The sequence below is a fragment of the Taudactylus pleione genome, unplaced genomic scaffold (assembly GCF_031769625.1).
Source record: "Taudactylus pleione unplaced genomic scaffold, aTauple2 ptg000792l, whole genome shotgun sequence".
NCBI lineage: Eukaryota > Metazoa > Chordata > Amphibia > Anura > Myobatrachidae > Taudactylus > Taudactylus pleione.
Window position 1 is genome coordinate 8779277 of NW_028285194.1, and position 26974 is coordinate 8806250.

Here is a 26974-nt window from a genome sequence, read left to right on the forward strand (position 1 = left end):
ATCTTATGGCATTTGAATGTTGTTTTATAACAGGGGTGGGGAAACTTTTTTCTGCTGAGGGCCATTTTGATATATATAACATTTTTCGTGGCCCCGGTGCAGGCCACGCCCCTCCATGTGATGTCACACGGGGTGGGGTCGCAATCACCGGTGATTACAGCAATGCCCGGAGCATCCTGAGGATGCTCTGGGGAGCTGTAAGGCAGCAGAATGACCGTTTAAAGCGTCCTAAGGATGCTCCAGGTGGCGCTGCTGCATAGATTCTGGCTGCAGGGTGCCATTCTAGGCACCATGCTAGCCAGATGAGGCTAGCAGAAATGAGCTCCGAGGGCCAGACCAAATGATCTTATACGGCCCCCGGGCCTGAAGTTCCCCATCCCTGTTTTATAATCATATAACAGGACCCAAAGGGTGCCATGGAAACACAGCCGACACACCCAAGTGCAATGCTGAATGCAGATTCCTGATTATCGGGAATCTGCGCTTGCGCATGACCCTTTCTGCAAGTGTGCAGAATGGGTCCTGCATAATAGCACGCAGCCCCTTCTGTGCCTCTGCCTGACTGAGGTAGAGGTATTTAAGGGGCGGGCTCGTCCGCCGTTCCCGGAACCGGGGGCATGTCCGCCCTGTTTTCCGGGAGTGGCAAGGCCAGGGACTGCGCAGTTTCCTGGCCTCGCAAGCCAGCCGGCCAGCCTGAGTAAGCTTAGGCTCACCGATGATCACGATGGTGATCCCAGCCTGCGACCTCAGTTGCAGTGCTGGGATTGCAAATGCAGCAGGGGGTGTTATACACTGCCTGCTGCACTTGCATATTTTCAATGATGGGATTGCAAAGCTGCCTGCGTGCAGCTTTGCAATTCCGTACCAACCTGAATCAGCCCCTAATTGCCTAATAGGGATATGGACACAAAGCTTTTGCATGTCCTTGTTTTGTTATGAGCGCGTAGCAGACACAATCGTGAATTAGCAGGTATCTTCCAATGTCCATATCCCACTGCAACTTCACCGTCTTTCTCACTTACCTTATCCTGACTTGGTTGTGTAATCATCCGGTGTGCCAAATCTATAACTACTGTAACAATTATTTCTGCATTTTACTGGTAGTTCGCCGAGTGGAGCCATTCTCTTACTTTATACAAGACTTGTAACTGTTTATTGAACTTCGTTGTACTGTTGTTGGATCTTAGTTGTGTTATGGTCCATTCTTGATACACCTGTGACAATCTGATGAACCATGAACATTCCTTTGTCACCACAAATGGCGACAGATTCCGAGTCACACAAAATGCCAATGTTTATGTAGTTGAGCGATTATGTGCAACTATGCATGTGTGAAACTTCCTCAAAACCCATACGTTGCATGTGTTACAGAGTGTACGCACAAAGGTGCTTTGCAATCCTTTCAGACGGCATCAGAAATAGGGCATTCCTGGGTGGTGGCTAGTAATGCACACAAAAATAGTCCGTCCAGTGGGTGCATTATAGGAGTGTCAATGCATGTCATTGCTAGCGGCTGCGTCTCAGTAACCGCACATTCAGATGTAGGGATGTACACTAGGGAAGGACTTTGTAGCGGCATTTGCATAACTTTGCAGAATGATGACCGTAAATAGACACAGCTGCACGCTGCAGAGAGTCCGGCCTAAGATACTGTGACACAGTCAGATTAGGGGTCCTCTCCTGAGTAGAGGACTCCTTCCTTACACACACAGCAGCTGGGAAACAGTACGCCAGTCTGGATTCGAGTACAAGCTGGTCGGTGCCAGTCTTTATTGTGCAAAACAGAAACAACATAAAGAAACCATAAACATAAATCCTAGCCCTGGCTGGGCTCTAACTTTACAGGTGGTTCCCTCACTACAAGAACCTGGCAGGGCCTAATGCCCTCACCAGCAACAAAGGCACAGCACAGCACTTACAGATAGGTTTTTCAAGTGTCTCTGAGCAAACTCCCTGCCTGCTCTCCCAGGTGAGACACTCAGCCCTAAACAAACTAGGCTTATATTGGCCATTCTCAGGTGGAAACCCTAACAAGCCTGTTACCAGGCTGCAAGGCCCAAAACCTGGAGTGGCCGTGGGTGGAGCCCTCCCTCTCCTCTCACCCACAACCCCCAGGTCCCAAACCGGCTTTTCAAAAAGCCGAGACTCACGCCTGCTACACTGCAGACTTTCTCCTGGGGGTTTAAAACACATAAGACAGGAATCTGGGACAAATGTACCTGCCACAGACCACTTTACCAGTGATCCTATCACATATCCCCCCCTTTGTTTCGACCTGTGGGGCGGAACAACTGAAGCCCCCAAACAATGAACGCGTGACAACGCGTCTGCATTGGCCAGCTGGCTTCCTGGCCTGTGTTCCACCGAAAATGTAAAAGTTTATAACGCCAAGAACCATCTCGTAATTCTCGCATTACTGTCCTTATTTTCAGACATCCACTTCAGAGGGGCATGGTCAGTGATCAATTTGAACTTTCTTCCGACCAAGTAGTACCTGAGAGCCTCTAACGCCCACTTTATGGCCAACACCTCCTTCTCCACTGTGGCATAGTTTCTCTCATGTACATTCAACTTTCTGCTTAGATAGAAAATAGGGTGTTCCTCACCCTCCTTATTCTGGGACAGGACCGCTCCTATACCTACTTCTGATGCATCGGTTTGTACTATGAATTCCCTGTCAAAATTAGGAGTCATCAGGACTGGTTGGGAACACAACGCTACTTTCAACTCCTGAAAAGATTTTTCTGCCTCAGGACTCCATTCTACCATGACTTTTTGTTTGCCTTTGGTCAGGTCAGTCAGTGGGACTGCCATGGTGGCAAAGTTGGGTATAAACCTCCTGTAGTACCCCGTAATTCCCAAGAAGGCTCTCACCTGCTTCTTATTCAGAGGCCGTGGCCAGTTTTGTATGGCATCAACCTTATTGAGCTGAGGCTTTATCAGGCCTCTGCCAATGGTGTTTCCCAGATATTTTACTTCCTCCATGCCTAGACAACACTTTTTTGGGTTGGCTGTCAAACCTGCCTTATAGATGGAGTCCAACACTGCTTGTACCCTGGGTAAGTGAGACTGCCAATCAGGACTATGAATGACCACGTCATCCAGATAAGCAGCCGCATACCGTCTATGGGGCCTTAGAATCCTGTCCATCATTCTTTGGAAGGTAGCAGGTGCCCCATGTAGCCCGAAGGGCAACATCTTGTACTGAAATAAGCCCTCTGGTGCTAAAAAAGCTGTCTTTTGTTTGGCGCTCTCGGTTAACGGTACTTGCCAATACCCTTTGGTTAGGTCAAGAGTGGTTAAATACCTCGCCGTCCCTAGTCTCTCAATCAGTTCATCCACTCTTGGCATCGGGTAGGCATCGAATTTTGAAACACTGTTCAACTTTCGGAAGTCATCGCAGAAACGCACACTCCCGTCGGGCTTTGGAATCAACACAATGGACTTGACCATTCACTATGTGATTCTTCAATAACCCCTAACTCTAGCATATTTTTAATTTCTTTCGACACTGATTCTCTTTGTGCTTCTGGTAACCTATAGGGCTTTAGATTAACTTTAACTCCTGGGTCAGTGATTATGTCATGTTTAATGACCGAGGTTTTCCCAGGTACGTCAGAGAACAGCACCCTATTTCTGATCAGAAACTCCTTGACCTCTCGTTGTTGAATTGCCGACAGGGTTTTTGCCACTGTCACTACGGGAACTAAGGGCCCTGGATTTACTGGAGGGGCTCGGACGGCCGACAGTACCGTTCTATCTTTCCAGGGCTTTAACAGATTTATATGGTATATCTGTTCCAGCTTTCTTTTCCCCGGCTGGTAAACTTTGTAATTGACCTGTCCCACTCTTTCTAAGATTTCAAAGGGCCCTTGCCATTTATCCAAAAGTTTATTTTCCACAGTGGGAACCAACACTAACACTCTGTCCCCAGGAGCAAAGCTGCGTAACCGAGCATTGCGGTTGTATACCCTCTGCTGTGCCTGTTGAGCCTGTTCCAGGTGCTCTCTCACTATCGGCACTACCGCAGCAATTCTCTCCTGCATTTGAGAAACATGCTCAATCACCGTTTTGTAAGGACTAGACTGCCCCTCCCATGTCTCTTTGGCAATGTCTAGTAACCCCCTTGGGTGTCTCCCATACAACAAGTCGAAGGGTGAAAACCCGGTGGAGGACTGGGGAACCTCTCTTATGGCCAACAATAAATACGGCAATAAGTAATCCCAATCCCTACCATCCTTGTCGACCACTTTCCTAAGCATGTGTTTTAACGTCTTGTTAAACCTCTCGACCAGCCCATCGGTTTGGGGGTGATAAACCGAAGTTCTTAACTGTTCAATTTTGAACAGGCGGCATAACTCTTTCATGACTTTTGACATAAACGGTGTACCCTGGTCAGTTAGTATCTCCTTAGGTATACCCATCCTGCTAAAGACATGAACTAGCTCTCTGGCAATGGTCTTGGTTGACGTATTGCGCAACGGGATCGCTTCCGGGTACCTGGTAGCGTAATCCATTATGACCAGAATATACTGGTGTCCCCTGGCAGACTTCATTAAGGGTCCAACCAAATCCATCGCTATTCTTTCAAATGGCACCTCTATAATAGGCAATGGAACTAGTGGACCCTTAAAATGTGGTCTGGGAGCATGATACTGACACTCAGGGCAGGATGCGCAAAAGTCAGATACCTCTTTATGGAGCCCGGGCCAGAAAAACCTCTGCATTATTCGCTCAGTGGTTTTCTCTACCCCTAGATGGCCTGCCGTTATATGACCATGGGCCAGATCCAACACTGTTCTTCTGTAGGCTTTGGGAACTATTAGTTGTTCCACAATATCTTCCCCCTTCTTAGTCACCTGATATAACAAATCCTGACACATTGCCATGTGGGGATAGGACAAAGGACTATCAGGGTCTACGGGTTTACCATCAACTACTTTTACATTCTCCCTGGCTTTTACCAAAGTAGGGTCATTCAACTGCTCCACGGCAAAGACCTCTCTTCTGACCTCTAAATCAGGCAGACGATCAATTGGCCCAACAACACTTCCCACCTCAGTGGGAGGCACATCAGTTGGCGAGCCACCCTCACGCTCCGCATTCTCTACTTCGCCAATCATAGTAAAAAAAGGGAATAACTCTGCCTCAGAAGAAACTCCCTCTTCCACTACATCGACAACCTTCTCAAATGGGTCGGGGTTGTTCACTTCTGGAACAAAACGGCTTTCCCACAACTTCCAGAAGTGAGCAAAGTCTCTCCCCAATATTGCATCGTACATCAGACCGTGCACCAAATCCACAGAAACTATAGCAGAACCACATGGTGTCTCGATGTTCACCTCGGCAGTAACATAATATCGAGTATCCCCATGTATGCAGGTCACACCAACAGTTTTCCCCTTACGCCTCAAGGGGTTCACCAGCTCAGCTTTCATAAGTGTCACCAAGCTACCAGAGTCTAACAGTGCCTCTACTCGGTTGCCATCTACAGTGAGTACACACATGTGCTTATCAGTCTCAGCCTGCCGGTCAGCCGTACAGGCTGTCTGCGCAAAGAAAGACCCCCTGCGGTAGACATGAGCAGTATCACATTGCATAGGTTCAGTTGTAAGTGAACAATTAGCGGCAATATGGCCGAAGCCACCACACCGGTGTCTAGTCGTTTACGGGGCAAGAACCTTCCCGGCCTGGCAGGCCTGTCTCCAGGTTCTACCCCCTCAGTCTTAGGTACATTCCACCGCCCAGCACCCTTCTCCCCTGGAACAGTCTTACCAGTGTCTGTGGGAGTTCGCCAGTGCGCCATCAGGGCTTGGTGGGGCATACTCATCAGCTCCTCAGCCGCCACGTACCTCTCCACCAGCTCGACCAACTGGTCCGCGGACTTAGGGTCTGCATGGCTCACCCACTTGCGCAGAGTCGCAGGTAACGATCGCAGGTACCGGTCCATCACGACCCTTTCCACGATCTGTGGTCCCGTCAGCGTCTCGGGCTGTAGCCATTTTGAGGACAGATGGATGAGGTCATGCATCTGCGAACGTGGAGAATTGTCCATATGGAACTCCCAGCGGTGGACCCGTTGGGCACGAACAAATCCCAAGCGAGTTAGGATCTCCTGTTTTAGTTTTTTATAGTCCTTGGCATCAGCCAGGCATAAGTCGTAATAGGCCTTTTGTGGCTCCCCAGACAGAAAAGGTGCCACCAGACTTGCCCACTGCTCCTTGGGCCAACTCTCCCTTTCGGCCGTTCTTTCAAATGCGGTGAGATAGGCCTCCACATCATCGCCCGAAGTCATCTTTTGGAGGAAGTGACTGGCTCGTATGGAGTGAGTGGTGGTGGGAGGACCAGTAGTAACATCTCTGGGCCGGGCGACCAGGTGCTGTACCACCTCTTTTATGGCCTGGCTGTTTTCCGCTAAGGCCTGGTGGGTTTCCTCGATGGCGACCTGTTGTTGCCTCTGGGCTGTCTCCAAGGCCAACAGTTGCACCCTGGTGGATTCCTGCTGAGCCCTGGTAGATTCCTGCTGAAGTTTGTTCGTCTCCTGCTGAGCAGCTGTAGCTTGGAGCAAGGCCTTAATAATGTCCTCCATTTTGTCCTGGGGTGTAGGTTGGAAGCTGAACCTTGCCTGTCTGAGCATGGGCTGACGCCTCCTCTATGGGACTCCAAGGACAGCGTTATTTCCACACTCACAAATCGGGTGTCTGTCCCTTTAATTTTTAAACGGAAAGTTTTCCTCTCGCTGCAACTTCAGTGTGTGTGGGTGCCCGCATTCTCCACCATATTGTGACACAGTCAGATTAGGGGTCCCTCTCCTGGGTAGAGGACTCCTTCCTTACACACACAGCAGCTGGGAAACAGTACGCCAGTCTGGATTCGAGTACAAGCTGGTCGGCGCCAGTGTTTATTGTGCAAAACAGAAACAACATAAAGAAACCATAAAGATAAATCCTAGCCCTGGCTGGGCTCTAACTTTACAGGTGGTTCCCTCACTACAAGAACCTGGCAGGGCCTAATGCCCTCACCAGCAACAAAGGCACAGCACAGCACTTACAGATAGGTTTTTCAAGTGTCTCTGAGCAAACTCCCTGCCTGCTCTCCCAGGTGAGACACTCAGCCCAAAACAAACTAGGCTTATATTGGCCACTCTCAGGTGGAAACCCTAACAAGCCTGTTACCAGGCTGCAAGGCCCAAAACCTGGAGTGGCCGTGGGTGGAGCCCTCCCTCTCCTCTCACCCACAACCCCCAGGTCCCAAACCGGCTTTTCAAAAAGCCGAGACTCAAGCCTGCTACACTGCAGACTTTCTCCTGGGGGTTTAAAACACATAAGACAGGAATCTGGGACAAATGTACCTGCCACAGACCACTTTACCAGTGATCCTATCACAATACCTACAACCACGCAATGCTAAAGATCACTTAATTATGTTAGGTTGCCAGTTCTTTATATGAATTGACCATTTGGCACTTACCTGACTGCTTTATTGTTGGACTGAACAGTTCACTACATGGGAAGGTCAGGTATAGCCATCAAACTGGCCACTTACTGTATTCTATTCCAATAGTATAGTCTATAAAGTTATAATGGAATCGGATAGATAGGAAAAAGGTCAGTCTTACTTTTTGAGTTATGGTTTCCCATGGTCCATGTAAAAGTCGAGGTTTAAAGCAGTCATCAACGCTGTGCCATATTTCATCTAGAGTAACGGGTCTTCCATCTATGTATCAAACAAGAGGAACAGTCAATATGCCGTAAACTTGCCCATGGAAATAACTATCATAACATAACAGTGGTATATTTATTATTACTATGCTGTTATACACTAAGATAAATATGTTGCACTATTGAAAATTCACTATATATTCCACGTACACACACAAGGGCCGAACTCACATAATAGAATTCTCAGAGTATCCTGGGGTGTCACCCATGACGTCCAGAATGGAGAGTCCAAAAATATAGAAAAAATAAGGGGCACTCACCAGATTAGCACATAAGATATCAAAAATGTATTCCTCACATATTGAGCAGACGGGTAAAGTAATATGGTCTCGACGTTTCGGTCCCATCAGAACCATTTTCAAGAGGCACAACCGTACATCATGCACATCAGGAAATCTATCAATCCCTGCAGATCCCGTGTACACAGAACACCCACCCACCAGGTCACTAAATACCCCAGGTAATCAGCAAAAGAGCGCCAAAGCACAATCACCGCTTAAAAGCCAACATTATAAATCACATAGCACCTACCCCATAGCGTCCACACGTGTGGCATGGCACAAACACACCACTTCTTCCGGTGTGTGAGCCGCATGCAAGGACCAGCGGGGAGAGCGCGGCAGTGCTTCCGGTGAAATGGAACGCACACGTCACCAGCAGCTGCCAAAAAGCGGCGCAGTTTGGAGGGACTTCACCCTCCGCAGCGTGCTGACATCATCTACATCCGCCCGGCGGCCATTACCATGGCAACCCGGCAAGCATTAGCAATGTGTATATAGTCACCATAGTGACCAAATTATACCACATAAAATAGTACAGCCAGATCAGAGGAAGTATCCAATCATCTACTATTAATGATCCATAATTGGGAACAAAGTCACTAGACTTCTCCAAAATAGAGGCACAATTCCACTGATCACCTGGGGCACCCACAAAACCATATCAAAGAGAACTTTTTATAAATCCCCTAATCAGTATCTCATATTTATAAACAAGTTATATACTTAGCAAGAAACATACCCACTAATCACAATATTAAAACCATATTATATAACCAAAAACAATTATAAATAACAAAAGCAAATAACAAAAACAAAAACTATTTTCTATAAATATATGTGTGTGTGAGTGTTTTTGAGCAAAAATAATTGAAAAAAAGTAAAAAATATATACATATATAGAGCTATAGCACCACAATCAGAAGTATTGCCAATGTTTAAAGCATATCATGCTGACGTAAAAAGATATTAAGCGGATCGCCCTCGTTGAGGCCGTTAGGCGATATAGGGCCTGATTCAGAGCCGCTCGTAAGCGGCCGCTCGTTCGCTCCGAGCGATGTTTGCCCAACTGGGCATGCGTACGGATCGTTATACGCATGCGCGAACAAGTCAGCGCGGTCGAAATTCATGTGCTCGCAAAATAGCGAATGCCTGATAATTTGAGTGACAGGAGTAGGCGTATGTGGGTGGTAACGGGGGAAGGTGCTTGAAAACGGGGAGTGGAGATCCGAACGCAGGCGTGCTTAAAGGTCAAATCGGGCGTTTTATGGGTGTGCATAATTAAAACAGCAGCGTCATTGACCACATCACTGGGTTATTTTATAGCCAGAACTGCTCGCAAAATTGTAGTAGCAAAAACCAACCCCAAGAATAGCGAGCATTTCATACCCTGGTCGATGTACTCGATTAATCTAATAAATAGCGGACATGGCGTAGGATGCGAGCGGCCAGGGGGCGTATTTTTTCAAAAAACGACCGCAAGTTTTGTTCGCTCGTTCATACCTAGAGGCGTGAACAGACCGCAAAGAGCGAACGGTTGATTTGAATAGCCACCCTTATTTTCTGGACGAGCGAGCGCTAATTGCGTCTGGCTCTGAATCAGGCCCATAGTCTCAAGGCGAAAGATCCATCTTGCTTCAAGTTTTTTCAACAGGAGGGCACGATTGCCACCACGTTTAGGGGGCGGCACCCAATCAATGATGCGGCATCTTAAGGAGGTAAGCTGGTATCCCAATGATAAAAAAAATGTTGAGCTACCGGTTTATCCGTCACACCACTTGATAAGGCCTGGCATATTGATGTGCGGTGATTTGCCATTCTTTCCCGAAATTTACAGGTGGTCATCCCCACGTAGGACAATCCACATGGACATGTCAATAGATACACCAAACGATCCAACTGGCAGTGTAATTTATATCGTATCCGAATTGGTTTTCCATTCTGTGGATGCGAGAAGCTGGCACCTGGAATCAAAGACCGACAGGTGGTGCACCCCGTGCACTTGATACATCCTGGCTTTTGCGTCATAAGCCAGGTGCGATCACCTGGAGCAGGAGCTCTTTTTGGGTGCATCAATAGTTGTTTTAAGTTCCTACCACGTCTATAAGCCATCATTGGAGGATCTCTACATGATAGACCCAAGCTGTGATCGGTGGCTATAATCGGCCAGTGTTTCTTAATCAATTGAGACACTTGCGACGAAACCGCATCATACTGGGTAACAAAAATCATCCGTTCATTAGCGTTGTTCACTTTAGTAACTGTTCTCAAGTGTCTCAATCGATTAAGAAGCACTGGCCGATTATAGCCACCCTAAACGTGGTGGCGATTGTGCCCTCATATTGAAAAAACTTGAAGCAAGATGGATCTTTCACCTTGGGACCATATCGCCTAACGGCCTCAACGAGGGCAATCCGCTCAAAATCTTTTTACATTAACATGATATGCTTTAAACATTGGCAATACTTCTGATTGTGGTGCTATAGCTCTATATATGTATATATTTTTTACTTTTTTTCAATTATTTTTGCTCAAAAACACTCACACACATATATTTATAGAAAATAGTTTTTGTTTTTGTTATTTGCTTTTGTTATTTATAATTGTTTTTGGTTATATAATATGTGGTTTTAATGTTGTGATTAGTGGGTATGTTTCTTGCTAAGTATATAACTTGTTTATAAATATGAGATACTGATTAGGGGATTTATAAAAAGTTCTCTTTGATATGGTTTTCTGGGTGCCCCAGGTGATCAGTGGAATTGTGCCTCTATTTTGGAGAAGTCTAGTGACTTTGGCCCTCATTCAGAGCCGCTCGTTAGCGGCAGTACGCTCGTTCCGAGCGATGTTTGCACATCTGCGCATGCGTACGGTTTTTAGTACGCATGCGCGAACCAGTCAGTGCGGCCGAAAATCGTTTGTACGCTATATAGCGAGTGCCTGCTATTTTGAGTGACAGAATGAGGCGTATGTGGGTGGTAACAGGGGATGGTGCTTGAAAATGGGGAGTGGAGATCCGAACGCAGGCGTGCTTAAAGGTCAAAACGGGCGTTTTATGGGTGTGTATATTTAAAACAGCAGCGTCATTGACCACGTCACTGGGTTATTTTAGAGCCAGAACTGCTCGCAAATTTGTGGTAGCAAACACCAACCACAAGAATAGCGAGCAGTTCATACGCTGGTCGATGTACTCGATTAATCTAATAAATAGCGGACATGACGTAGGATGCGAGCGGCCAGGGGGCGTTTTTAACAAATAAACGAGCGTATGTTTTGCACGCTCGTTCAGACTTAGAGGTGTGAACAGACTGCAATGTGCGTACGGAACATTTGAATAGCCACCCCTTGTTTTTAAACGAACGACCGCAAATAGCGAACGGCTCTGAATCAGGCCCTTTGTTCCCAATTATGGATCCTTAATAGTAGATGATTGGATACTTCCTCTGATCTGGCTGTACTATTTTATGTGGTATAACTTGGTCACTATGGTGACTATATACACATTGCTAATGCTTGCCGGGTTGCCATAGTAATGTATGGCGGATGTAGATGATGTCAGCACGCTGCGGAGGGTGAAGTCCCTCCGAACTGTGCCGCTTTTTGGCAGCTGCTGGTGATGTGTGCGTTCCATTTCACCAGAAGCACTGCCGCGCTCTCCCCGCTGGTCCTTGCATGCGGCTCACACACCGGAAGAAGTGGTGTGTTTGTGCCATGCCACACGTGTGGACGCTATGGGGTAGGTGCTATGTGATTTATAATGTTGGCTTTTAAGCGGTGATTGTGCTTTGGCGCTCTTTTGCTGATTACCTGGGGTATTTAGTGACCTGGTGGGTAGGTGTTCTGTGTACACGGGATCTGCAGGGATTGATAGATTTCCTGATGTGCATGATGTACGGTTGTGCCTCTTGAAAATGGTTCTGATGGGACCGAAACGTCGAGACCATATTACTTTACCCGTCTGCTCAATATGTGAGGAATACATTTTTGATATGTTATGTTCTAATCTGGTGAGTGCCCCTTATATATATATATATATATATATATATATATATAAAATCAGTAGTAGGAAATCAAACCACCATGCATGTTCCAATTCCATACGTGAAATTCAAAAATAATTAAAAGTAATACTAAATAGCAGTATCCTGAAGCATACTTTTTGTATCCACACTAAACACCAACTATGGGCTGTATTCGACTTTTCGCCGCTTTTCTGCGTGAAAAATTATCGCGCGCGTCCCCGCGTATCCCCTTATTCAATTTGGAATCGGCGAAAACGGGACCCAGCGAAACTGAAATTAGCAAAAAAATTCAGCTAGTTTTGGTGAAATCAGCCTGACACCCCCCAAAAGATGCTCTGACATGGGGGATCACTATGGGTACCCCCGAATAGCCCTGCTGAAGGTATTTGGGGGTTTTAAATGGTCTCAATAGGCGCTATTTGGCGTCTTCCAGCTAGTGGTGAAGAATAGCATTTTGCTACTTTTTTTTTGGTGAAAATAAGTATTCCCATCAAATTTGGGATACATGAAAATGAGTGCAAGCATGTTTTAAAATGTGTAAAGTCGAGCATTAAATAGTGCCAAAAACGCACCTTCAGCAAGCACCTGCAATCAAAAATACACCTCCCCCATACTTGCAGACCCCCCCCATGCTATTTTGCTAGTTTTTGAATTTGTACCCCAAGTTTTTTTTCCGCACATTTTTTCAAAGTGCCTTTTTGGGGTGTCCTTTGTGTAACTTTCTGCATTTTTTACGCAGTAGGCGTCAAAGGGGGTGTAAAAAGGGTTTAGGGTGATCTTCGCAACTTTGCACCCCAAAACCCCAATTCTGCACTTTTTTCCGTCGGTGTTCATAGGCAAAACTTTTTCGCCTATTACATTGCATTGCGTTATCGTGCCGGCGAAAAGACGCTGAAATTGAATACGGGGATAAATGAAATTGGCGAAAATGACGTCATCGGCAATACTTTTCCGCAAAAAGTGAGAGAGAAAGTCATTAACTAAAGCTAATTAAGACAATGGAAAAGATGGAAGGTCCGTCAAAGGATACTGGACATACTAATCAAACAATTATCAGTATAATGACCAAGGTCATGTTTAAAACGTATAAAGTGTATTTATAATAGTAATTTGGACCCATCATTTGCTAAGGTGTAAGAGTGCAAAACACATTAAAAAGCGTGATCTTCATGGGATCCCCATAGCTTTTGTGCTGGCTTTCTTTTATTCAACCCATCTCTTCTTTTTCTCTGTCCTCTCTCTTAATCTGTCTCTTCCATTTTCTTTAACCCTTTTGATCCACCACCTCTCGGTCTTCATCCCCCTCTCTATCCCCCCGTTTTACTGTCTCTCTCTTCCCCCTATCAGTCTCGTTCTCTCCCTTCTCTCCCTCTGTCTCACGTTCTCTCCAACTCCTTGTACCCCTCCACTGCATCCTTCTCCCACATGGGGAAAGTAGGCAAAACGTGTGGTCCCCCTGCATATCCTGTTCTGGGTCCTCCATCTGCCTCTATGGGAGCATAAAGGGCAGTTTGATGGTGATGCAGAAACGACCATGGCAGACACCTTAAGAGCCCGGACTTTGTGTCTGTTGGCAATATCATATTTTTTCATCATTAGTTGTAGTGGGGCTCTCTGTGGGAGTAGATGTTTGCATCAACATAATCACCATTGTGGGCATGGATTAGAAAACTCAAGAAACTCTAGTAACATTGTCTGCACAGAACTCTTACCAAGTTTGAAAGGACACTCACATAATTACTCTCTGCTGTTGGTGGATCCTGCTCCGCCCGCTACAATCTTAGCCTGACGCTAACAGTTATGGGTTTAGGTTCAAATTGAACATTTTCTTAAACAAGAAGCAGCTTGACCACAATACAAGCAATAGTACTGATAACATTTTAAAACTTGTCATTGTGAAAAAAAAAAATGATTACAGTAAAGGGTATGGAGCATAAAATTACTACTGGGTACTATTAAAAATAAAATAAAATAATTCTGCATGTTATCTCCTGTGCTGATAACTATAGGATGCTTCAGACAGACCCTCTGCAAAAATTAGAAATACTTGCCCGTAGAAAGTTTGACCAAATAATGTGTGTAAGTCACAGTGGATTAATGACCATTTTCACTGAGAGAGTGCACCAGAAAGGTGGAACTAGGAGGGCTACTGAGCAGCACAAGAATCCAACTCTCCCTACGTCTGCTGTTCAATCTTTTTGGAAAAGTCTGTGCAGCCTAGATTGGTCCATTCCCTTTAAGTGGTCTCCCCACGGAAGTACTTTCATATTATTTATAAGTGAGTTGTACTGTTTTTATTCCTTTTCATTTCCTGAAATTATTTTGAATATCAATCTGTGTCCTTTACTTATTTTATTGTATTTGATGCATTTGGAGTCATTTTGTACTCAGATTAAAACCCCTAATCTTGGCATGCTTCCGACGTTCTTTCCAGATACCTATACACCTGTAGGATTGCTAAGGTTTATGCTATATACATACTGTATGTGTGACATTATTGTTTGAAAATTACTAATGGTGTGAAAGTAGAATCTATGGGCTACATCCAATTAACCCTTGATGGTGGTAGCTGAAACATGTTATGCACCGTTAGTGCTGACGTAACCATTAATCACTGACAGCAGTTTCAGATTGAGGTATCTGGGGACCGGCTGCTCGCGACAGTCACCTACTGACCCCATTGAAAAATCCTCACTCCAATTGCACTGGGAAGCTGTTCTCCATCAGATATTTATGTCATGGCAATGGGAGTGTATCACTCATACTACCCACCATATGTCAAATTGTTTAAACCAAACTGAGAATGCTGCATAGACCATACCATAGTCCTCTCAAACTCCACACAAATTGCTGGCATAACTGTATAGGTGACTTATGCCCGGTATTTTGTGACTGTTCTGGTATCTCCACTCTATGGAATGATGCTTGAAGGCGGATTTCTGTGGTCCATAACATAATGGGGGACCCAGACCCCGAGCTAGAACTCCTCCATATTTACCCAGCCTCTATACTGAAACATGCTTGGTATGTCTTCTTGGTTCACAACTTATTTTATTTTTTTAAGTTTTCCTACTGTAGATGGTTCACTGTTGCCATTTGTTTATAAACATCTATTTTTTCCCTTTTGATGCACCACACCACTCCCCACCAAACACCTCCCTATTTTTACTTTTTTATATACTCTTACTTTCATATCTTCTAAAAAAATAAATACATAAAAAACATAATAATGGAAACAAAAGAGGGACTGAACTCAAATATTAATCAAGTAAAAAAACATGTGGTCTGAGCTGTACAGTTGGTAACCAGCTTTATTAAGGGGTCAAACTGGAGCAGGAGTTTCATTCCTCAGTGTCACACAAGGTGAGTGCCCTAAGCTATGAGACAGTCCATGTGATTGCATTGAGTGACTAATCTCTGACACATACTTTATTGCCACGATTCATACCAGACTAAGGGTAACATATACTAAGCGGCTGGTTCTAAACCCCGGCGGATTGGCTATCCGCAGATTTACTAAGGCTAAAACCACTGCAAAATCGCCATCAAGACAGATTTTAGCATAGAATAGAACAGGGCTGTCATTTAGAAACCACTGGGGTTTATAACCTGCCATCAAACCGCCACCAAACCGCAGGGATTTAGAACCCGTCGCTTAGTAAATTTTGCCTAAACATGAAAATGTTTAAGTTGCTTTAAAATAAAAGGTCTGTTTCAAATGAATTGCCGCAAGCTTACGCATAAAATGACAAAACAAGCTATCGTTTCCTCACTGCTGACACTACTACATACGTATATTTATGCATGCAAACTTTATTTTTTGCATTGATGAGGATTCACATTTGCTAAACCTTAGCAGATACATATTTTATGAAATGATTGTTTTGTTTTAAACCCAATTAGACATGCACCTGCGGTAACATGAAGCTGGAAAGAGGTAGCTGGAACTGTTCCGTTTCACTAAATCTAAGTTGCTACATTTTTGGCCTCCAGATGTCTATAATTAAATATATGTGTAAACATTAATGTTCTGAATCTTCCACTGGGAGTCTCACTTGCCACACTGGCAAGGTGTGAGCTGGAAAGAACCAAACTTGTTCAGCTGTAGGAAAGATCATTTATGAGCAGCAAACATACATGAGGGAACAATTGCTTTAGTGTACAGTAAGTGGAGCTGTTGGAACATCATAAACAGACCCAGGCACTTACTTCTCTGCCTCTACGCTATCCAGGCAGAGATACACGCAGTCATGTTTCAACACCACCGACTCCCAGATGCTGACAAGCTAAACAAGTTGTTTTGTCTCTTGGAGCTTTTCTGTGGTGATTAACTGCTTACAGTGAATACTAATTATATGAAGGACTCCCAGGTTCATAGACTTTGCACTGTAGAGATTTTTGTGCTTTTTAATTAGTTTTTTTTTTTTCAAATCATTTATTTCTTTGTCTTAAGAAATGTGTAGCATATTGCACCAGGTAAATTATTTGTGAGCACACAAACTGACCTGTATATTTTTAATGGCTTTGAGCTGGTCAAATGTGTCATTTAATTCATGTTTACAGTAGGGGTGAGCGGGTTCGGATTTCTGAAATCCGAACCCCCCCGAGCCCCCCGATCCGAGTCCGATCCGAATCAGGCTCGACTTTTCCCGCCTGACTCGGATCTGAAATCGAGGCAAAACGTCATCATCCCGCCTTCCGAGTCTCGCGGGTTTTGGATCCTATATAAGGTACCCACGTCGGCGCCATTTTCTCACTCGGCTGTGGACAGTGAAGAGGGAGGGTGGGAGTTAGGGCTGTGTAGTGTAGTGTAGTGTAGTGCTGCTGTTGTCCACTACTTCAAAGTCCATAGGGGCTGGCTGTGTTGTGCTGTGCTGCTGTTGTTAATAGGGCCTGTGTCCACTACTTCAAAGTCCATAGGGGCTGGCTGGACTGTGTTGTGCAGTCAGTTCTCCATAGAGGCTGTGTCCACTCCAAAGTCCTGTGCAGTGTCCCAGTCCTAAAGGAGTGCTGCAGTGTTGTCCAGGGGGTGCTCTGTCCATCAGGGGTGCTCCCCCCCAAGTGCTAAAAAAATAATATATTTTCTGTGTTTGTGAATTGTGTGCGCAGTAGCCGCACGTGCATCAACAAAGTAGTGCCAAGCGTGCGCCTGTGTCATAAGTAAAGGGCCGGCTGGCTTGACCGTTAAGGGTGCTGTAACCCCCGAAAGTACACTCCAGTCCAAACCAAAAAAAAAATTATTTTCTGTGTTTGTGAATTGTGTGCGCAGTAGCCGCACGTGCATCAACAAAGTAGTGCCAAGCGTGCGCCTGTGTCATAAGTAAAGGGCCGGCTGGCTTGACCGTTAAGGGTGCTGTAACCCCCGAAAGTACACTCCAGTCCAAACCAAAAAAAAAATTATTTTCTGTGTTTGTGAATTGTGTGCGCAGTAGCCGCACGTGCATCAACAAAGTAGTGCCAAGCGTGCGCCTGTGTCATAAGTAAAGGGCCGGCTGGCTTGACCGTTAAGGGTGCTGTAACCCCCGAAAGTACACTCCAGTCCAAACCAAAAAAAAAATTATTTTCTGTGTTTGTGAATTGTGTGCGCAGTAGCCGCACGTGCATCAACAAAGTAGTGCCAAGCGTGCGCCTGTGTCATAAGTAAAGGGCCGGCTGGCTTGACCGTTAAGGGTGCTGTAACCCCCGAAAGTACACTCCAGTCCAAACCAAAAAAAAAATTATTTTCTGTGTTTGTGAATTGTGTGCGCAGTAGCCGCACGTGCATCAACAAAGTAGTGCCAAGCGTGCGCCTGTGTCATAAGTAAAGGGCCGGCTGGCTTGACCGTTAAGGGTGCTGTAACCCCCGAAAGTACACTCCAGTCCAAACCAAAAAAAAAATTATTTTCTGTGTTTGTGAATTGTGTGCGCAGTAGCCGCACGTGCATCAACAAAGTAGTGCCAAGCGTGCGCCTGTGTCATAAGTAAAGGGCCGGCTGGCTTGACCGTTAAGGGTGCTGTAACCCCCGAAAGTACACTCCAGTCCAAACCAAAAAAAAAATTATTTTCTGTGTTTGTGAATTGTGTGCGCAGTAGCCGCACGTGCATCAACAAAGTAGTGCCAAGCGTGCGCCTGTGTCATAAGTAAAGGGCCGGCTGGCTTGACCGTTAAGGGTGCTGTAACCCCCGAAAGTACACTCCAGTCCAAACCAAAAAAAAAATTATTTTCTGTGTTTGTGAATTGTGTGCGCAGTAGCCGCACGTGCATCAACAAAGTAGTGCCAAGCGTGCGCCTGTGTCATAAGTAAAGGGCCGGCTGGCTTGACCGTTAAGGGTGCTGTAACCCCCGAAAGTACACTCCAGTCCAAACCAAAAAAAAAATTATTTTCTGTGTTTGTGAATTGTGTGCGCAGTAGCCGCACGTGCATCAACAAAGTAGTGCCAAGCGTGCGCCTGTGTCATAAGTAAAGGGCCGGCTGGCTTGACCGTTAAAGGGTGCTGTAACCCACAAAGTACACTCCAGTCCAAACCAAAAAAAAAATTATTTTCTGTGTTTAGCCGCATGTATATATCAAATCGATATAACATAAATGGAGGACCAAACTTTCTCCGATAAAAATAAAATAGAGAAAGATCAAGAACCACTTCCTCCTAGTGCTGAAGCTGCTGCCACTAGTCATGACATAGACGATAACATGCCATCAACGTCGTCTGCCAAGGCCGATGCCCAATGTCATAGTAGAGGGCACATACAATCCCAAATGGCAAAGTTCAGGAAAATGACCTTGAAAAAGACATTTAAATCAGCTGAAGAGAAACGTAAACTTGCCAATATGCCATTTACGACACGGAGTGGCAAGGAACGGCTAAGGTCGATCCCTAGTATGTTCATGACTAGTGGTTCAGCTTCACATGACGATGGAAGCCCTCCTCCCACTAAAAAAATCAAAAGAGTTAAGCTGGCAAAAGCACAGCGAAGAACTGTGCTTTCTAAGAAGATATCACAAATCCCCAAGGAGAGTCCAAGTGTGGTGGTGGTTGCGATGCCTGACCTTCCCAGCACTGGACGGGAAGAGGTGGCTCTTTCCACCATTTGCACGCCCCCTGCAAGTGCTGAAAGGAGCACCCACAGTCCACTTGCTGATATGCAAATTGAAGATGTCACTGTTGAAGTACAACAGGATGAGGATACTGGTGTAGCTGGCGCTGAGGAGGAAGTTGGCGAGGAGGATTCTGATGGTGATGTGGTTTGTTTAAATCAGGCTCCGGGGGAGACAGTTGTTGTCCGTGGGATGAAAAAGCCCATCACGGTCATGCCTGGGCAGAAGACCAAACATTCCACCTCTTTGGTCTGGCAATATTTCTATCCAAATCCGGACAACAACTGTCTTGCCATATGTACCATATGTAAAGGTGAAATAAGTAGGGGTAGGGACGTCAACCACCTAGGAACATCCTCCCTTATACGGCACCTGCAGCGCGTTCATAAAAAGTTACTGTCAAGTTCAGAAACTTTGGCTAAGACCGTAAGCAGTCCAGGGACACCTAAATCCCGTTGTCCTGTTGTATCCAAGCGCCTGCAAACCACACCGTCAACTCCCTCCTCGTCAATTTCCTCCTTAGTCAGGATCGGAAGTAGTCCTGCAGGCCATGTCACTGGCATGACTGACTCTCCTATCCGGGATTCCTCTGGAGGATCCTGCATTGCTACGCCTACTGCTGCCGCTGCTGCTGTTGCTGCTGCTGGGAGTCGTTCATCATCCCAGAGAGGAAGTAGGAACACCACTACTTTTACTAAACAATTGACCCTCCAACAGTCCTTAGCGAGGAGGATGAAGTACGACAGCAGTCATCCTGAAGCAAAACGTATAACTGAGGCCTTGACTGCTATGTTGGTGTTAGACGTGCGTCCGGTATCCGCCATTAGTGCAGTGGGATTTAGACAATTGATGGAGGTAGTGTGTCCCCGGTTCCAAATCCCGTCTAGATTCCACTTCACTAGGCAGGCGATACCGAGACTGTACAGAAACGTCAGAAAAAGTGTCCTCAGTGTCCTGAAAAATGCCGTTGTACACAATGTCCACTTAACCACGGACATGTGGACAAGTGGAACAGGGCAGACTAAGGACTATATGACTGTGACAGCCCACTGGGTAGATGTATCACCTTACGCAGCAACAGCAGCAGCGTCACCAGTAGCAGCATCTCAGAAATGCCAGCTCGTTACAAGGCAGGCTACGCTGTGTATCACCGGTTTCAGTAAGAGGCACACCGCCGACAACCTCTTAGAGAAACTGAGGGAAATCATCGCCCAGTGGCTTACCCCACTTAGACTCTCCTGGGGATTTGTGATATCTGACAACGCCACCAATATTGTGCGGGCATTACATCTGGGCAAATTCCAGCACGTCCCATGTTTTGCTCACACAATAAACTTGGTGGTGCAGAATTTTCTGAAAAGCGACAGGGGCGTGCAGGAGACGCTTTGGGTGGCCCGAAAAATTTCTGGCCACTTTCGCCATTCAGCGACTGCGTGCCGAAGACTGGAGCGCCAGCAAACACTCTTGAACCTGCCCCGCCATCACCTGAAGCAAGAGGTTGTGACGCGGTGGAACTCAACCCTCTATATGCTTCAGAGGATGGAGGAGCAGCAAAAGGCCATACAAGCCTATACATCCACCTATGACATAGGCAAAGGAGGGGGTATGCACCTGACTCAAGCGCAGTGGAGAATGATTTCCGTGTTGTGCAAGGTTCTCCAGCCCTTCGAACTTGCCACACGTGAAGTCAGTTCAGACACTGCCAGCTTGAGTCAGGTCATTCCCCTCATCAGGCTTTTGCAGAAGCAGCTGGAGAAAGTGAAGGAGGAGCTAAGACGGAGCGATTCCACTCGGCATGTGGGACTTGTGGATGAAGCCCTTCATTCGCTTTGCCAGGATTCCAGGGTGGTCAATCTGTTGAAATCAGACCACTACGTTTTGGCCACCGTGCTCGATCCTAGGTTTAAAGCCTATGTGGTGTCTCTCTTTCCGGCCGACACAAGCCTGCAGAGGTGCAAAGACCTGCTGGTGAACACACTGTCAGCTGAAGCGGAACGTGACACGTCAACGGCTCCTTCTTCATTTTCTCCTGCAACTGGGGCTGCCAGGAAAAAACTTAGGTATCCTAAGCAACCCGCTGGCGGTGATGCAGGGCAGGCAGGACCAAGTTTGGACATCTGGTCCGGACTGAAGGACCTGGCAACAATTTCTGACATGTCTACTGTCACTGCATATGATACTGTCACCATTGACAGAATGGTGGAGGATTACATCGGTGACAGCATCCAAGTAGGCATGGCAGACAGTCCATACCTGTACTGGCAGGAAAAAGAGGCAATTTGGAGGCCCCTGTACAAACTGGCTCTATTTTACCTGAGTTGCCCCCCCTCCAGTGTGTACTCCGAAAGAGTGTTTAGTGCAGCCGGGAACCTTGTCAGCGAAAGGCGTAGGAGGTTGCTTCCACGGAATGTGGAGAAGATGATGTTCATGAAAATGAATTATCAGCTCTTCCAGGGAGACCAGCCTCCAGAAGGTACAGAGGGACCTGTGGTGGTGGATTCAAGTGGGGACGAGTTAATACTTTGTGAGGATGAGGATGTACACACTGAAGAGGGTGAGGAATCGGTGGATGAGGAGGATGAGGATGACATCTTGCCTCCATAGAGCCAGTTTGTGCAGGGACACATTAATTGCCAGCTTGTTTTGTGGGGGTCCAAACGAACCAATCATTTCAGCCACAGTTGTGTGGCAGACCCTGGCGCTGAAATGATTGGTTTGTTAAAGTGTGCATGTCCTGTTTATACAACATAAGGGTGGGTGGGAGGGCCCAAGGACAATTCCATCTTGCACCTCTTTTTTTTCTTTGCATTATGTACAGTTTGGGGCCTAGTTTTTCAAACTGCCATCCTGTCTGCCACTGCAGTTTCACGCCTAGATGGGTCACGTGTTTGTGCCGCCCACTCGTGTCGCTTAGCATAGTCATCCAGCTACCTCGGTGCAACGTTTTGGACATAAAAACACTATTGTGAGGTGTGAGGTGTTCAGAATAGACTGGAAATGAGTGGAAATTAAGGTTATTGAGGTTAATAATAGCATAGGAGCAGAAAAACCTACAAATTCTGTGATTTTAGCTGTTTTTATGCTTTTTTAAAAAAAAATACAGATCCAAAACACAAAACCCAGAACCCAAAACACGGAAGGGTGGTTTTGGCAAAACCAATCCAGATCCAAAACACGAAGAAAGATCCAGATCCAAAACCAAAACACAAAACACGAAAAGTGGCCGGTGCACACCCCTAGTTTACAGTCTGTACGCTTAGTGACCACAAAGAAAAAAATCTTAAATAGCTGATATGTAGTAAATATCCTGAAATGGACTCCTGCGTTGTTCGTATACATGCGTTATACAGTGAAGATGCGGCATTTAGATAGAGATGATTACCTGAAAAGATGAAAAAATGCTGGCCAACAGTGGAAATAGTTTTTTCATGACATATGCCTATTTTGCATGTATAAGATTATTATTTATTTATTTTTACAGGAAGTGAATGGAATAGGGTGTTAAGATGGGGTGTCTGCCGAGATGCAAACCTGTGCTTGATGGGAGAAGGAGGAGCACCCGTGCCTAATGAAATGTGCTGTGGAGACTGAAACTTTTCTAGTTCATACATAACCTCCATAGAGGTCATGAGGATGCATCTTTCATTCTCTGGAACTGCCTGTTAAAACCAGCTAAGAGCATGTGATTACCTACAACTTAGTCCTGGGCACTACAGTAGGTTGTCATGGTGGCCACAACATATGGCTTTAATTCATAGTGCCAAACAACATCACTCTTACACCACTGTCCCTCCACTCTTACTAAAAGTAACTCCCCCTCTTACTCCTATTGTGTTATAATAACATATGACATGTGTCACAGCTCTGTGCACAGTGCTAATAATGTACTTATTATCTGAGCACATATAGTTAAATACAGTATATTAGAAGTAGTTACATTAGAAAAATATCAAAACTCAACCAAGATCCATAGCGGGTGACACATACACGAGATAAGCCGCACTCACATCAATCAGTCCATAGCAGCAACTGGGGTGACTTCCCAAAAGGGACGCCAGTGGAGTCCAATAAATAGATACTTAGAAAAAAGGGGCACTCAGAAGTAGAAAAGGCAGTCTGTTTATTCTTTACATGATACCAATGTCTCCAAGGTTTCAATCATCCTCTGACCTTTTACCAAGAGGCACAGCAGCGCAAGTAACAACAACCACCACCCATTTTGGAAGACAGCACTTGGCTAAAGATGTAAAAACCTGGCTGTGGGCACTGTACAGGATGTGAGACGAGCACAAAGTGGGAGACCAGTCAGGATCCGATATAAACTACACTGCCTGATGGATTCTGTTATATATTTACTGACTTGTCCATATTTTTTAGCCTACGTGTGGATGACCACTCGGTCTTTCCGCGAATGTATGGCAAATCATCGTTGTTCTATTAGGCAAGCACTTTCTTCTGGCAGCACCGATAAACCTGTTGTGATTCATTTTCTGTAACATGGACACCAAGTGGCAAGTTTGAAGTGTTGTATCAAAGATTAGGTGGCAATTCCTAAAAGGGGAGGTGATCGGACTCTTCAATTAAAGAAATTGGAGGCCAAATGGATCGTCAAACTCAAAACTATTGCCTACTAAACCTACAAACCTACTAAAGTGCTAATATGTAAATGTAATATGCCTTTGCACACTCCTATATGTTTTATCTATTTTTAATTATTCACTTCATTATTATTCACTTTGTGTATTTGTATATTGTAAGTGACACTGTCTCCATTATGTATTTTTGCTTGATTGGTCATATTACCTGACCCTTTAATTGTTATATACTTGTTTGGTGACATACAATGATATGGTTACACCAGAGTATTTGGAATCATTTGGTGCCCCGGATCCAATGTTATGTCACTGTGCTCCAAGTTGGAACGTGGAAGTAACTATGAGTTACTGAAAATGGCGTGTCATCGGGCTTTTATATTTATGTCTCTAGCGGTCCGGTTGCCCGGGTTGTTGATGTTATGACAGGATGAAAATATCACCACGTTCCTTGTACGACAGCGGAAGTGACGCAGCTGCATGTCCCGGTGTTTTTGCGCTAGTTATGTTATGGATAGGTATGTGCCTTAGTGTGATACCCCAAAGTAGTATCTAATGATGAGTAATTTCTCACCGTTCTAGTTGTACCTGTTTCTTCTAGTTTTCCACGCCACAGCAGAGAGGCAGGTGGTTCCCAAACAACAACACAAAAAATGACACAACAAATAAAATAGTGTTCACTTTACTAAGTTGGAACTCTTCAACAACTCTTGGTCTCCTTAAGCACACAGTTAGCATCAACACTTAAATATATATCACAATATATAGCACAATATAATATATTTATGCAATACTTTACATTTATATCACATCACCAATTCTCAGGAATTACTACTTCCAGTTACTAAGTTGACAACCATACTGTACATTATCTTGCTGTACTAATAGTTAATATATAGGATATAGGCAATGTACCCACACAAAATAATTATAACTCTCTAAGAATGTCCCCTGACCAGTTTTAAACGTTGGTGCACATACTGTATATGGGAAATCTACTACCCGGGTTATGTGGACTCCTTTGCAATTATGTTCTGGTGAGTATGGGTGACTTTAAGGATTGTCCTCCTGTGATAGTCTGGTAATGCAGTCATTATAGACAGAGAGTGAGGGCTGCCGCTGTCTGTGCTGCTCTGTATAGGTATAACCCTCGCCTGAGGTACAGCTGGAGCTCAGCACTATCTATCTCAGCAGTACTCGCTGACTCCTTGTTTTCAGCTCAGCACCACATTCAGGCTGCCAGTCTATGGAAGCCAGGACTCTTATTAGTGTCTCTCCAGGGTTTGCCCCCAGTTATACAGCCACCTCCCTGGGTCTGCCTTGATGTGCCGTCAGCAGCAGGGACACAGCTGGATGCCTGTCTGGCAAGAATGGGTGGCCAGTCTTATATCTCGGCTCCACCTGGTCTGTAACTCCCGAATCTCCACCTCACACAATTCTGGTCGCCATCACACTGCAGCGCTCACACCCAGCCATTCTGTCAGCCAGCACTTCAGCAGTGCAGCTCCTCCTTCCCTAGAGGTTACCTCAGCTCTGCCCTGATCAACTGCCACCTCCAACTGTTACTTGCATTACCACCTGACACACTCATGTGACATTGTGCGCCTGACCTCTTGAGCAGTTGCAAAGGCTGCTGGGAGTTGTAGCCTGCCTGTGTAATGCATATACATGTCAGGGCAATCCACAGTATCAGCGTAATACTACGCATAGCGGGGTATTACATTAGTCGTAGCAATATTCTCTGGGGCATCTATCGGACTATGTTGCCTTAGTATGTTGCTGTATTGCCAGTTGTTGGTGCTAGCCTAGATATTTATTGTAACCGCATGTGGCACCTTGTGAGTACATATATATATATATATATATATATATATGCGGTCCACTGGTAAATAAATGTCCTTTATTATTACATACCACCAGTGTAACAGTAAATTTGTCTATGTCTGACATTTCGGTCCCATATTAGACCTTTGTCAAGGTTAGAGATAATCCATAAAATGCTCAAGCCATCAGAAAAAGTGCATTTTCTTGATCTACACCTAGCATAGGGCTGGTGAAAGTTTCAAAGGTGTGACCGATGGTGGCATCTAAAGACGCAAATAACATGATTGTAGCCCCTGTACACACTGACCGTGGGAGTCTCAGTCCTTGCACATTTGGATGTACACCAGGGAAGGGCTGTGTAGTGGCATTAGCATAAAGTCACAGACGCACCTGACGCAAAAGATGCAATGGAGGCTACAGCTGTGTCTAAACCAGAATCAGGCCCTGAGGATAAGTGCCGCCCCCTCAACAGACCCCGCCCCCTCAACACACCACACCCCCATTAGGGCTGCTTCCATAAATTTCCCGGGCTGGTTTTCCATCCCAATCCGCCCTTGAGTAACAATAGAAAATTAAAATTGATTTCTTACCCAAGAAGCTTGCCCTAAAGTAGAGCTCAGGTGCCTGGTAGCTGATGGAGTATAAGATGTGGTATTCATAGTGGATAACTTCTGACTCCTGAGGTCTCTGCAGTAGAACAGAGTCATCCTCTTCCTCCTTGTGGAAATCCTGAAAAATAACAACAACTTTTATTTACATTTACTCAAACAAACACTTTCCTGCTATTCCATCAGCATATTGTATGTCTTATCTTATCAGTGACTGTAAATTCCCATCCCACAGCTATTTTTTTATATATTAGAAAGGTTAAACAGTACAATCATTGATCATTTGACAATCTGTAACATTGGAGAGCATGGATAACTATATCACCAGTGATACTTTGTGTATCTAACAAGGTATGCCCGGCATCTGACTATGAAATTACTAAACTTTCCAACCAGCCATACTATTGTGTGATTGAATGTTGCACTGTATCCCTGTATCTGTGCTGGCACACATTCCCTGTAAAATTGCCCATATTACATTATTTTAAAATGGGGGAAGTCAATAGGATCTTAAAATACGTACCTAAAGTCCAGCCCTACAACTAGTAAGTTGTAAGAAGCATGTAAAATAAATTAGCAACCTCCCCTGTCCCCTCCAATATATTAAACAGTGTAAATGGAGCCCAGCAGGGATTCTGGGGGCATTGGGATACAATATAATGACCCAAATATAGCACAATCAAGTAAAAATGTAGCTTTTTCTTTGGGGAGGATAAGGAGGGGGGGGGGCATTTCTATCGCACAGAAGCTTCTAAAAGTTATTTAGTACTTTGAAATTCACGATTCATTGAAATGGCTACAGGAACCAGTTTAAATCAGTCAAGGAATTTAAATAAACTTTTTTAGTCATGTG

General features: G+C 45.3%; 1 protein-coding gene across 4 annotated transcripts in view; it reads right to left on the minus strand.

Annotated features, from left to right (window-relative positions):
* The window catches only part of ATG10 (autophagy related 10), a 110931-nt gene that overhangs the window by 29802 nt on the left and 54155 nt on the right, over positions 1-26974 (minus strand). For all 4 annotated transcript variants that reach the window (XM_088457908.1, XM_088457911.1, XM_088457912.1 and 1 more), the window contains 2 exons: positions 26104-26242; positions 7619-7716 (listed from right to left, as the gene is read on the minus strand). In XM_088457908.1, coding sequence (XP_088314034.1) covers positions 7619-7716; positions 26104-26242 — 237 coding nt within the window. The remainder of the gene's footprint in view (positions 1-7618; positions 7717-26103; positions 26243-26974) is intronic.